At 37.2% G+C, this 14,934-nt stretch overlaps 1 protein-coding gene across 2 annotated transcripts in view; it reads right to left on the reverse strand.

The window, feature by feature from the left end:
* The window catches only part of LOC139458129 (lens fiber membrane intrinsic protein-like), a 35,110-nt gene extending 20,862 nt beyond the window's left edge, over positions 1-14,248 (reverse strand). The window contains exons 1-2 of one of the 2 annotated variants that reach the window (XM_071239435.1): positions 13,958-14,248; positions 2,761-3,019 (exon numbers count right to left, since the gene is read on the reverse strand). In XM_071239435.1, coding sequence (XP_071095536.1) covers positions 2,761-3,016 — 256 coding nt within the window. In that variant the 5' untranslated portion in view covers positions 3,017-3,019; positions 13,958-14,248. Of the gene's footprint in view, positions 1-2,760; positions 3,020-13,953 lie in introns of both variants that reach the window. The other variant, XM_071239434.1, reaches the window with a different exon arrangement.
* Positions 14,249-14,934: the final 686 nt, after the last annotated feature.

Genomic DNA, 14,934 nt, shown 5'->3' on the forward strand with positions numbered 1-14,934 from the left:
CAGTCATATCACTCACAGACACTACGGTAGAGTTCAGTTATTTCAATTGCCTTCCTCAGTCATATATTACAAGAGGAAAAAGTTGAATAAATATTTGAACTGACCCCTCCCATGACCTGTGACAACACTGAGTGGGCACAATGCACACACTGCTTGACCGCGACGTCCACACACAACACTGACCAATGGTACACCATGACCAGAATCCAGAGGCTACTGTCTCCACAAGCCAGGAAGACACTCTACACTTGACCCAACCCACAGATACATCACTGAGTCTCTTAATGTTGCCTGAGGCCAACACACTGTCTGCAACAAGCACCTGCTTAGGCCGGCACACTGTCAGCAACAAGCACCTGCTTAGGCCGGCACACTGTCAGCAACAAGCACCTGCTTAGACCGGCACACTGTCTGCAACAAGCACCTGCTTGGCCGGCACACTCTTGAAAAGTCTTGAAATGGACTAGCGTACTTTACTGACATGAACTTGATACAATGAATATTATTGTGTGCTAACATATCTATTCTTTTTGCATCATTCTAAACATATGGGATGCACATTTCTGTGTCGCGTATAAAAAACCTAATGACGTACAAACACCCCACACCACACAGCACCGAGGAAATACCCACTGCTACAGTCCACATTAATACAATAACACACACAATGCCTTACAACCAACTTCCCATATCAGTTCTGTTTATGGCTGTTTCATACTTCCAGTGTTGACATATTCATTATGTTTGTATGGTTATCAAAACACAGACGTGTAGATTCAACACTTGACACCACTCCACCCAATTGGGCTGGAAACAACTACTTTCCTTGTATTCCTAATATCATGGAATTTCTAATTCAGACAACTCAATGTGACGGTCACCTTGCATGTCGAAAATTCCATGATCAAATTCATGATCGATTTGAAAACATAAGCACTCCTTGAATCATCAACTGAACATTGACCATGATGTGGTGATTGGGTACAGAAAAACATGACAATAAACATGTTCACCATCACCATACTTGACTTGCATCTCTAATGTTTAGGGATGACCACAGCGTTCGTGTTTACCGGTAATTACCAGTTTTTTAACCAGTAAAATTAGGCTTGGACAAGTAATTCATGTGACTGCCAGTTCCTGTGGACCGGCAAACAGTACCTTATAATATAAATTTTTGTTGTTACACAAATATTGGTGATATTCATGTAAGTACATTTTTCGAACTGAGTCAGCTTGTCTGTTACCATCAGGGTTTCCCCTTGTCTAGTTCTAGGTTAAATATCCATTCGTAGGGACTTGGTCCCAAAATATAAAAAAAAGAGAGAAAATTGTGACTGAAGTTTGTGTGAATGACGTATAGATCTAACTAAGCTACTTCAGAGATGACATCTCTGCACTGAACATGATGTTGAAAGAATTAAAACCAAATAATTTTCATACCTTTTTTTTATTTGTTGAAAGTTGGGACTGGCAAAAATTTGGGGGGACTGGTAATTTTCAGAGTTGCCAGTCCACAAGGACTGGCAGTTACAAGAGCCAGCAGGAACGCTGATGACCTGACCCATATGGTTCCCTCTTACGACCAGCATAGGATGCTGGAAGGCCTCTAACGAGTCAACGATAACTATGATGTCATTAATACTTATATACACATGATTCTTGAATCGTCAGTTTGTGAGACTGCGATACACAAATAATAGAACAGGAACTAATAGAGTCCCAATAATGGCAGATGTAGCATAAGGCCACCTATAAGCATGGCAGAAACCTATGATTGTGGGTTCGAAACCTGGTTCGCCCCGATTATGTTTCTAGGTTTGTCAGCAACATACCTGTGCTCGTGGGTTTCACCGAAGTGGTAAACATCTGACACCTGCATCACTTCGGGCCTTCCTCCCACATTAAGCTGACAAGCCGTGATATGAGTAGAATACTGTTAAAAGCAGCGTTAAACCCAACTCACTCACTCATTCATAAGGCCACCTATAAGCATGGCAGAACACAAGGATGTGGAAGCTGAGGACGTGTCGACTAACTGTTACATTTCATAACCATCCCCTGATGTAAAACTGTTCTGTTCTGGTGGTTTTCTTTGTTACAGTTTTTGAGATAACATTAAATAAATGTACCTAGAAAGAGGTTTTAGATCTGTATTTCAGTACTTTATCAGTTCTTACTGTTTGATGCAGTGTATCACGGTACTAGTCGTATCGTCAGTCCATATCATGATACAAATCTTATCACAACATACCAGGCGATACTCAGCTCTAGTTGCTGGGGAACAAGTCTAACTTAGAACCCCCACGAGAGAATTCGGCCACGCAGTCTGCTACTTTGGCCACTAGTGAGTGAGTTGATTTCAGTAAAGAGGCCACCGGCCCATTATACGATACGGATACAGTGGATTACAACAATAGCACCTTTGGCCACTAGTCCGAAGCCCGATTCTAGTAAAAATCTGCTCGGTCCATCAGCTCAGCTAACAGTAGTCCGTACTATAGCACTAAAGTTCAGTGGCAGAAACTAACATGTTTAGTCCAATAGTCTGTATAATGATAACATATAGCAAAACCCTAAAAGATGGCAAATTTCTACCAGTCCTTATGATACCTGAGCTATTGGACTGTTTAGTAAGGACTACAGGACTAGTGCCATAACTCCGACTAGAGTCTCATGAAAATGAATTTAAGATCATTCGAGATTGTGGACTCCAAATGTTGTAGAACAGACTGGGCATAGACAGCAACGTCAACTCACCTGGCAAATCTTTCTCAATTAAATTATCGTTGGCAAAGAATGTGCGGCAGTTGTCAAGGGAGGCGGAGTCAACGGCGTAGTTGCCGGCACAGTTCATCCACAGTCCACAGTCACACACGCTACATTTACACAGGCTGGCCGAGATGTCCACGTTGCCACGGAACTTCATCCAGTTGGGCGTGGCAAACGCAACAATTGTTGCCACGGTGGTGAGCAGGACACATATTATAGCAGTCACAACCACACAGGAGGCCATGGTCTGAAACAAAACAAAAATACTATTACCATGGTGACCAGTTGTAGGTGCCAAGGTCCTATTTATCAAAACTAGAAACAAAACAAAAATACTATTACCATGGTTACCAGTTGTAGGCACCAAGGTCCTATTTATCAAACCTAGAAACAAAACAAAAATACTATTACCATGGTTACCAGTTGTAGGCACCAAGGTCCCAAAAAGCATGCGGCCCTATTTATCAAAACTAAAAAAATGTTTGTTCAAGTGTTGTGTACTCGAGTCTGGACCAAACAATCCAGTGATTGACATCGTGAGAATTGGGATACGATGACATGCATCAACCAAGTCAGCGAGTCTGACCACCCAATCCCGTAAGTCGCCTCTTAAGACAAGCAGTTGGGGTGTAGTATGAAGAACAATTCTAACCCAGAATTTCATGGGGTCTTCAGATTAAAACTAGTGCCAGTCTCATGGATGTCTGCAGACCCTGAGGTACCCCATCAACATGACACAGTCACAACATAATCAGTGTCCTCAATAATCTTAAGTCCCAACAAGCCAGGAAGGCAGGGGACTCACTCAGAAACGTGACAAGCTTGTCTTGGAAGCTGCAGACCTGCATTAGTAACGACATACTGAGGAAGACTGACATTGTACTCTATGTCTCTGACATGGACTGCTGCATTATAATCACACAGACAGCCCTTGCTGCGTCACATATCAATGTCGGACTCCAAATTGTCCAGGTACAGCTAGCTTAGAAATGTGCCAAACTGCCCAATAATTTACATGATTAAGGTATCATAAGGACCAGAAGAAATGTGCCCTTTTTAAGTGTTTTGCTAAGCGTTATCATCATAAGAATATTAGTTTCTACTGCTGGTTTAACAATAAAATGTTCTACTACCCTGCCACACTTCACCAATCAGAGTTTCAGGGAGGCTGTTGGTCGCCGGTCATAGATCGATCAAATTTCAATGTACCGATGGTTTGTTTAAAGCTCTGCACGCTAACGTCGAACCCATTCGACAGAGGTGTCCATCCCCGTGCATCTGATGTCGAACCCATTCGACAGGCGAATAGCATAACAACACCCCAAAATAAAACTCGCCATATCTATTTACCAAGAAGGCTTTGCGTAACATTTAAATTACGTATGACATGCATAAATGCTCAGCTTGCTCAATATCAAAACGTTCAGTCATTTATTTACCTCAAAAAGAAAATATCGCGAGTTAAAAAAGTTTCGGCCAAACTTCTCGGCACACATCTACCAGGAACGGCCATTGTTGACTTTTGGCACTTCACGTTGAGCGGCATGCAGTCCGATATTTTCTTTATAATTTCATCATTTTTCCTATTCGATCATAATTTTTTGTTTGCTGACGAAAGGAAAACACTCATGTTCCATTATTTCTAAAAATTAGCAACTTTCGGTGTAATTAATTGTAAACAAAAACAATCTGAATCGTAACATCATCGATTGGATGGAACTTGTACGATCATGGCAACGGCCGTAAACAAACAACTCCACATGCATAGTTATCCCGTTAGACTATTACAATCATTTTGTTACATCTAACTTAATTTTCTAGAATTATTGACACGCATGTATAAATCTTTGTAAAAAGAATTTCATTTTTAAAGAGTTTGCAAATGATTTCGTTTGATAAACTTTCCGACACATTGCCAAGCCGACAAACGTCAGCGATACGTTTGGGCGTGGCCTAACTCGCGATTTGTTGAGTCGAACAAAGTCAACAAACACTGCGAAAAATGACAAATATTGGATGATACGCAAAATCTGAACTGATATACATTCTAGGTAAACCATTCAATAGCAAAATAATGCATTTTACGAGAAATAATCAAAATACTTGCAATTTTAGCTATCATTTCTAAAACCGGAAGCACGTACCGCATGTGACACATGGAAGCAAAATATGCAAAAGTTGGTAAGCTATCATAAAGAAATTCCGAAATAGATTCAAATTCAAAAGAAAATACATAATTTACTATTTTTCGTCAACTATTTACTATTTATTGATCTGGAGAGCAGTCTTCACTCTTATTTGTTTCATATTTCTTCGTGATTGTCGCCATAAAATGTGTAAGTCTAAATCCGAAACCGTAATGGATTTCACGCTCGATGATTTTAATTTTAAAATATTTTCTATAAACGAGCTCAACGGAGAGCGATCCAACGTATTGATATGCCATAATAACATAATATTGTTATTGGTCTAACATTACAAAAAGAACAATTTAAATATTAAAGATGTTGTTGAAAACTTTCTGAGAACCTCCCGTCCTCTGAACCGATAACATTTTGGTACACAACGAGGTAGTGTAAATATATATAGATTCTAGGCTCCTATTTATATATATGTGTGATTTTGTACCCAAAACAAATTAAATTGTACCCAAAATACTTTGTGAATTTGTACCTAAGAAAATAAGACAATAGATCTATAATTATATTTATGTTTTAATGTAGATGAACAGAACACATAATAAAATATTTCATCAAGTTCCAAATATGATTATGACTGTGATCCTTGAAATTGATTGTTTAGTTTTGAGAGAAAACTGACGTATTGTCACTGAAGGAGAGGCCAGTTAAGTTGGTTAAACCTAAGTTAGAATGAATTGTTTTGATAGGAAAGTGATATTATGTTAAGTTTAAGACACCAAATTAATGTATATCTTTGAAATAATTCTAGGTAGATCTACAAAATCACATACCCATTTGGGTAACAAATTACTAGAAATTTCGGGTACAAAAGTCACCACTGTACATTTCAACTGATTTTCGTGAATCAATGGGATAAAAAAAATTCGTCTGAATGATTCCTTTTCTCATTTTTTAAGACAAGAAATTGTTTTACATAACAAAACAGGCAGATCTACACGGATCACGTTTAGTCCTAAAAATGTGAAAAATATGGACACCTCAGAAATGAGGGCTTATAAGGTTATAATTCTACCTAACTAGTCACATGGTTTGACTTAGACCTAGGTCTATCTAAGAAAAGTCCTTATGAAAAAAAAATTTTAATTTTTTTTATGACACTTACATTTCTGGCACTTAGACAAAGAGTATTCAAGGAAAGACAGATATGTTTTTGAATGAAAATATGACTTTCCTTTATAATTCTTTTTTCATGATGACAGGGGAACTTTTATACACACCAGCTGAGGAAGTTGTGATACTGTGATTGCATACAAAGAAAAAACAGTTTGGAAGCAGTACCTGTATGTATAAAATAGACCATATAAGGTGAACAAAAGTAATGGATTGGCTGACTGGAAAAAATACACCTGGCAAGGGTAAACATGTACACAGGCATGTTTCTTTTCATTCCAACCAGAAGACTGAGATAGCATTTTCTAAGAAACCTATGGCAAACTTACCAGCTTATGTGCCACCATGGTTCTTGTGATTAAACAAACAAAAATGTCATGTACTGTTACTGTATTTAAATTAAATTAATTCCTATTAAATTATATTTCAGAATTGTTTTATTTGGAAACAAACCACATAATGCACAAAATTAATGTCCATATGAGTTTAGTATGTATATGTTAAGGATCTGATTTAATCATTATTCATGGAATACTAAAATTAAAATGATGACATCAGAGAGTTACTTATTCACATAGTTGATTTTCAGAGTGCAAGATAATAATTGTTGAATAAATATGTTTAAACTAAAGATAATAATTGAAGTTTGATCAGTTACACTGTGTTGATGCAAAGACTAATATTTACTGTCCCCACACACCATCATTGTGGGAAAAATAACTATTAAATATAACTTAAAATTTTAAAACCTGTAAAAAGCTGTAAATAATTAAACAATTACAAATCTATCATCAATGCGCAATCATGGTGGTCTTCATTTTTTGGGAATAAATTTAGAAATCCTTCGTGAAACTGTTCTAAAATCATGCTAGAATCTATGAATGTATTCCCGAAAGGAAAACTATCCTAAATGTAATGTGGAACTAACACCGAAAATATGTACGTAGAATTTTATTGCTTATATATACCCTATCATTTTCAGCAACGCGGGGATGTTATTTTGAAACACGTTTTGTCAAGCCCATTTTCGCGCACCTGTTGTTGAGGGTGATCTTGCTGATCGACGATATCCATAGACGTATTACGTGGGATACACTTGTTGTAGTGAAACTTATCAGCATGTACATCGCAGAAATATGAATCATGTCCCATTTATATTCACAACATTGAATGGTGATTCTTAGATATCAACAGAAGTTCAAATAAAAGATACCGAGAAACTTGCATGTGGCATGTTGATTTATCGTCTACCGTTTCCGGGTCACGGGAGCATGCAAGGTAAAACGGATTAACTAATACGCGAATTATATCGTCAAAGTCACATTTATATTTCATGTTAGTGGTGATTACTGATACTGTGTATCGACTTATATTTTTGCTGTATGTGATAGGCGAACTATTTCAAAATTTACTGTAATTGTTTTGTTTCGAAAGCTTATCAGCAGACTACCCCTGTCTGTGACATCACATCCGGTGACCTTTGCACTAATTGAAATAGTGCTGTCAGAATTCACGATCTTTATTTTCATTTTTCTCTCGTCATATTTATTGGAATATGACGAATAAAACATTCTTCGATTGAGAAGATCGTCAACTTTCGCCAAATTATATTTATAAAGGCAATGTAAACTTTGTTGATATTAAAATAGCAATAAGTTAAGCGGAGGTTGGGCGAAGCGCGCCATGTTTGATTTTAGGACGTCTACTAGCATCATGACACGGGTTGTTTATTTTTGTATATCGTAAATATTCAACCAAAACGCTTGAAATTAGGATTAGTGAATATTTATAAGTCATTTAATGTTTCCTGCAAATTTTATAACATGACACGTCAGATTAACCCGAATATTCGTATTTCTGCAACCGACATGATGACCTCGAAAATTAAGTTATTTTTCTGTTTAACGTTTAGATAATAAATTCACTGAAATGGTTCATAATTTACCATCGCGCTGATATATGCCGATTATAAATCCCGAATTTTTACTCAATTAAAATTATGATATCGGAGATATGATTATTGAAATCAATTTGCAAAAATGTTACGATATTAGAGGGTTCCTAGCATGAAATGCAAACCACCTTCAATAACGCAATTCAGGTAAGTTCAAGAAAATTAACAAATTTTGTGTTCGCTTTGGTCTTAACCTTGGTATGATTGAAAACACCAGGATATTTTTATATAGAATTGTGTAGTTTTCTATCAGGAATAAATGTGCAAAATATTTCTTCAATTGGCCCTTGTTTAATGAGGCACTGACTGTTTGAAATCACCCACCCTCTTTAGAGCGCCTTATGCTAAAATTAATCCAGCAGGCAGGGGTAAGAAGTGTGAAAATAATTCAGCAGGCTAAAGGTAGTCAAGACTTTTGACCGATAGAAATGCTAGGCAAGGTGTCAAATATAACATAATTTCATAATAAAAAAGTAAACAGTAAGGGTTAGTCCTACTTACAGTATCGATCTAATAAAACAATGCACAGCCATCAAAAATTGTCAATTTAATTCGGAGCAGCGCGTGTCTATGCATCGTACTTTCTGTATCATAGGGAAACGCTGCCAGGACCTATAGTGGCTTAGTCAGCACTTTTCTTATTGTGACGTTCATATATATATTCATTCATCCACGAACGGTATTGCATTAATCATGTTGACGTGTTGTTATGTTTTGTCCCCCATTTTTGTTGATTCATGAGCACATGGCATAAGTAATTACCGGTATGTTTCTTGTTTATCATGTTTATTTGTTATAGTGACTTTTGTTGTTGACTTATTACATTTCTTAGGTCCAACCCATTGACCTATATACAGCTTTTGTGTCACATTCACTGCCATCCTGACAGAAATGCTACCAGTCACTGGATAACGCCCGGCAGCTATTTCAACACACTGAACAGAATATTGATAATGACATTGACAGCCAGGTACAAAACATTCAGAAACATTTAGTGGGCAAGTATACATCCCCTACGTTCACTTTCCCAGAGTCAGACTTCACTTGCTTCACTCTCCCTGTCACTCAGTCATCATGGTCATGAGATATCTACTGTGGTGTTGGCCCAAGGTGAGTGAAAATTCATAAGGGCTTGTAGTTGTTCGTGCTTTTAGACACTATCTCAATTAAGTGAAATTATGCTAGCATTTTCTGTCACCCACCACCGAATTCATTAACTATTTCAGTCTGTGCCCAACCGTTTGTACTACTTATTGGTGTAAAGTTATATCGATGCCTAATAGTCATTACCAAGAAAGAGGTTAAAAATACCTTATATAAATTTGGTTTTGGCTAAAATTTGGGCAAACCTGTTTCTTTTCCGTATTTGAATTTGTATCACGATTAAAAAATATTCATGAACAAGAAAGGCATTCAGATATTGCTAGTAGACCTAAAATGCATAGCTAGTGTTGAGCTTCTAAATATCAGTATTGATAAATGTTATACTGCACTCTCTCGATATCTTTGTAGTTCTCATACACTCCATATTAAAGTGGGTAGATGTCACAATGTCACAAGAGACCAACGAGTTTGTCACCTCTGTAACATTGGTCTTATGGAAAAGGAATACCATTTCTGTTTATTTGTAAAACATGTAATGATCTTAGACATAAATACATTCAGGGAAAATATTATGTCCATCCTACATTAGATAAATTTAACATATTGTTGTCATCATGTCATCATGGTCATGTTGAAGCCCTGAAAAACCTTTCACTATATATTTTCATGCCATGAACATTAGAAGCTCCTTAATGTCCATTGTGGATCTGACTATCTAAACGTACAATGGGCTAATCATGCTAATGGCCTACAGTGCGAAATGAATAAAGACTAAAGACAGCACATCTTACACTACAAGCTAAACATGCTTTTCCCACAGAATGACCATTCTGAACTTGAAGGACTATCAACAAATCTCTGCCTCATCCTGGCTCAATCAGTTTCATATCTCTATTCCTATATGACAGATAACATGGGACCCGTGAAGATCCGGGGTAGAATAGGTCTTCAGCAACCCATGCTTGCCGTAAAAGGCGACTATGCTTGTCGTAAAAGGCGACTAACAGGATCGGGTGGTCTGACTTGGTTGATGCATGTCAACGATCCCAATCCCGTGGATCGATGTTGATGATGTCAATAACTGGATTGTCTGGTGCAGACACAATTATTTACAGACCGCTATCATATAGCTGGAATATTGCTGAGTGCGGCGTAAAACAACAAACCAACAACAACAGATAACATGGACCCACTCCCACACACCTTCCTACAGAGTCCCACTAGAAAGGCACAATGTCAAAAACATCTAATGCTAAAAATAACACCTGCTCAAAATAACTGTAATATGAAATACCTGACATTTGTGCGAGCGCATCAGTGTGACGTTAGTGATAGCGAGCATGGCGAGATGGCAAATGGGTCCAGCACAGAATAGAATGGACATATGTATTAACAGGACTTAATTTTAGAAACTTGATTTAACATGAATACACAATGCCATACACCATTGATTTAACATGCCCTGTACCTATGAACATGATGAAATATGCATATCAACTTAGTGCTTACTACAGACAAACATGGACGTCCTCAAAGACACCACTCTGGTCATATATTTAATTTGACAGAAATCATTGGTTATTGTCACATCTGAGCAGATACTAGTACCTAGATAAGCGCAGCATATAATAATAAAAATAAAAATAATAATAAAAAATAAAAAATAAAAACACTGTCAATATGGTCAAACCATGTAAAAAAATGTGTTTTGTTTTTGTTTCACTGAATATAGTCAATAACACATCAAGCTGATCAACTGTTGACTTGTATCTTTGAAGAAATGTTCACATTTGTTACCATATATTTGTGATATGTATCGTATTCACTGCAGCCATACTGTACATGGACGTCTCCCAAAATGTCCGTAATTTCACGAGGTACAGAAATGTCTAACATTAGTATTAACTACTTCCTATTTCACTAGTTTGCCAAACATGGCTGCAGCATCCTCTTCATGTTCACATGTTAATTGTGCTGCGGGGATGGATCTTGTTTTAACCGTTCAAAACCAACACATCTAACAAGGTCGAAACTGATCATTAGGGTAGGGTTGGCAAATAACTGTGAAATGGGCTGATGGTCTACAGTGCGAAATGAATAAAGACTAAAGACAACACATCTTATATCTTATATTATAGCTCTTTCTTAGTAACAACCATTAGTCTTCGATATAACCTTACACCAATAAGTAATACAAACGGTTGGGAACAGAGTGAAATAGTTTATGAAATAAGTGGTGTGTTTGTCAGAAAATGCAAGCATAATTTCACTTAATTGAGATAGTGTCTAAAAGCACGAACAACTACAAGCCCTTATGAATTTTCACTAGCCTTGGGCCAACACCACAGTAGATATCTCATGGCTGAGTGACAGGGAGAGTGAAGCAAGTGAAGTCTGACTCTGGGAAAGTGAACCTAGGGGATGTATACTTGTTTGTAGGATTTTGTAAATATAACCTGTCTGTATAACTGTGTAAATATAACCTGTCTGTAGGACTGTGCAAATATAACCTGTCTGTAGGACTGTGCAAATATAACCTGTCTGTAGAACTGTCTGTAGAACTGTGCAAATATATCCTGTCTGTAGAACTGTGTAAATATAACCTGTCTGTAGAACTGTCTGTAGAACTGTGTAAATATAACCTGTCTGTAGAACTGTGCAAATATATCCTGTCTGTAGAACTGTGTAAATATATCCTGTCTGTAGAACTGTGTAAATATATCCTGTCTGTAGAACTGTGTAAATATAACCTGTCTGTAGAACTGTGTAAATATAACCTGTCTGTAGAACTGTGCAAATATAACCTGTCTGTAGAACTGTGTAAATATAACCTGTCTGTAGAACTGTGTAAATATAACCTGTCTGTAGAACTGTGCAAATATTTCCTGTCTGTAGAACTGTGTAAATATAACCTGTCTGTAGAACTGTGCAAATATTTCCTGTCTGTAGAACTGTGTAAATATAACCTGTCTGTAGAACTGTCTGTAGAACTGTGCAAATATATCCTGTCTGTAGAACTGTGTAAATATAACCTGTCTGTAGAACTGTGCAAATATATCCTGTCTGTAGAACTGTGTAAATATATCCTGTCTGTAGAACTGTGTAAATATATCCTGTCTGTAGAACTGTGTAAATATAACCTGTCTGTAGAACTGTGTAAATATATCCTGTCTGTAGAACTGTATAAATATAACCTGTCTGTAGAACTGTCTGTAGAACTGTGTAAATATAACCTGTCTGTAGGACTGTGTTAATATAACCTGTCTGTAGAACTGTGTAAATATAACTTGTATGTAGAATTGTGTAAATATAACCTGTCTGTAGAACTGTGTAAATATAACCTGTCTGTAGGACTGTGTTAATATAACCTGTCTGTAGAACTGTGTAAATATAACTTGTATGTAGAATTGTGTAAATATAACCTGTCTGTAGAACTGTGTAAATATAACCTGTCTGTAGGACTGTGAGGCCGTAACAGCCTGTCCATACTGTCATTGTTCAGGTGATTAGTGAGGGAACCTAGTTGTTCAATCTGTCAGTGTCTACAATGGTCACAGCACTGTGAACATATGTATATGACAGAAGAATGCAGGGTGAGGAAGTGGAAGCGGTCCAGAAGAGGGCAAAAGACCCTTGAGGTGACAAGTTAAGAAATGAAAACACGCCCTCATACACACACTGTAGCGGAAACTGCACACAACAGGCAATATTGATGTCAAGTACATCGGTGAAATTTGTAACTATTAAAGCTGATATAAGAAAATTACCATTCCACATTTCAAGAATATATAGTACTGACTGTGCTCACTGTTTTCATTTTATTAGTGTAGGTATATACATCACAACGAGTTCTGACAGTCGTTTCAAACCCACTGTGGTATTCAACTGGATTCCCCAGAGCACTTATAGAAAATAGGGCTGGGCCGTGTCCAAATTTACTACCAGGGTACCATACCCTACCTGGGTATCCACCGTAGGTCTCAAGAGATGTCCCAAAATGTCTGATTGGGATCTTTTTTTAGCATAACCCTGGCTAAATGTATTTAGATACATGTATTAAACAATCTGGTCATGCATACACTGAAGTTGACTAAGTTATATCTGTATTCAACCATAAGAAAAATCAGAAGGAATGGGTGCATAATCAGAAAAAAACAAAACATTAATGACTTGTAGTGTAACCATAGATTTCTAGATAAGTTTAGTCATTAGACAATATATCACGTAACTAACCACTGGTCCGAGTAGTCCTGTTGGTACCCGGGTCCTACTCAGTACTCACCCGACCCAGGTTAGCCGTCCCAGCCCTAATAGAAAAAAGATTCATACTTCATTTTGTTCAAAGAACACAGGTGTACTCATGTGTCTGATTATACACACAAATATTTGTAGTACATCAGCAACAACACAAGAAACAACACAGCTGTATGATCGGAGTAAATATCCACGAAAAACGAATACACCTTGACCCAAGTCGGAGTGTAAACAGCTGGTCAACACACGCCAGTGTCACAAAACAATCGTGTTGGTGAACTGTAGTTTAGATAGATCCGACGAACAATAAAACACATTTTAATTAAACATGCCCATAAATGGCTACCCTACGCGATAACGCCACACACAAACCCCCTCCCCCTCCCAAGCGGAAGGGTTGCCGTATCGTCCCAGTTCGATGCACGCGATCCTGAAACGGACTTTAACGAATGGACTCCTCTCCCTACACAAATCTAATTATTTTCATAACAACGTCAAACTAACTTCATTAGTTCATGTGGATGACAGGTAGTGACATGATAAAAAGTAATAACTCACGTACGAGAGTAGAAATCCTTTGTCTATACCCGTCTGGCGATACTGAAACCCAAGAAGCCAGCCACACGCCTTCCAACTTGAGCCTGAAGCTTCTAAACCAAAACACTGGCGATCAACGAAAAGCTCCTCTTTGTTTAAACTCCAAATTCAGCAAGAAGGCACCTCAAGGACTGGTGAGACGTATTTCCACACAGGTCGACGTATGATCACAGGTTCAGGACGACACTAGTATATTCCTCCAACACACAATCCGGCGTTATCCGCTTGCCGCTTCCTGCATTACTCTGCTTGACAGATCACTTCACGACACTGAATGCTCCCCGCTTGTAGGGAGACCTCATTATTTCCTGGCTGTAGGTGTGCCCGACAGTGGATGGGAGTGGCTGCACCCAGCTAACACATAACATTTTCAAAACATTTTCAAAAGGTTTCATTATAGTTTTGCAAAAACATTTTCGCCAAAACATTTTATTGACGTTTTAGAAATGTTTTACAACTATTCAAAATGTTATTGAAATGTTTTCAAAATGTTTTTCAAGAACATCATGCTATAACATAGGCGAAACTATTTCATAACATGTTATTACAATGTTTTCAATACATTGCAGAAATGTTTTGCCAGAACATGTTTTATGAAATGTTATCATCATGATTTAAATACACTGTGTACACATATGTACAATCATATGAATAAGGTGTAAATGTTCAATAATTATTAAAAATGTTATTGAAATGTTTTTAAAATGTAATTCAAGAATATCATATCAGAACATAGGCGAAACTATTTCATAAAATTTTATTACAATGTTTTTAACACGTTGCAGAAATGTTATGCCAGAAACTATTTCATGAAAATATTATTGAATTGTTTTTTAAATGTTATTTAAGAACATCATTCTATAACATAGGCTATACTATTTCATAACATTTTATTGCAATGTTTTCAACACATTGCAGAAATGTTACGCCAGAACATTTTTC

Source organism: Haliotis cracherodii, unplaced genomic scaffold, assembly GCF_022045235.1.
Source record: "Haliotis cracherodii isolate W230 unplaced genomic scaffold, xgHalCrac1.p SCAF_12, whole genome shotgun sequence".
NCBI lineage: Eukaryota > Metazoa > Mollusca > Gastropoda > Lepetellida > Haliotidae > Haliotis > Haliotis cracherodii.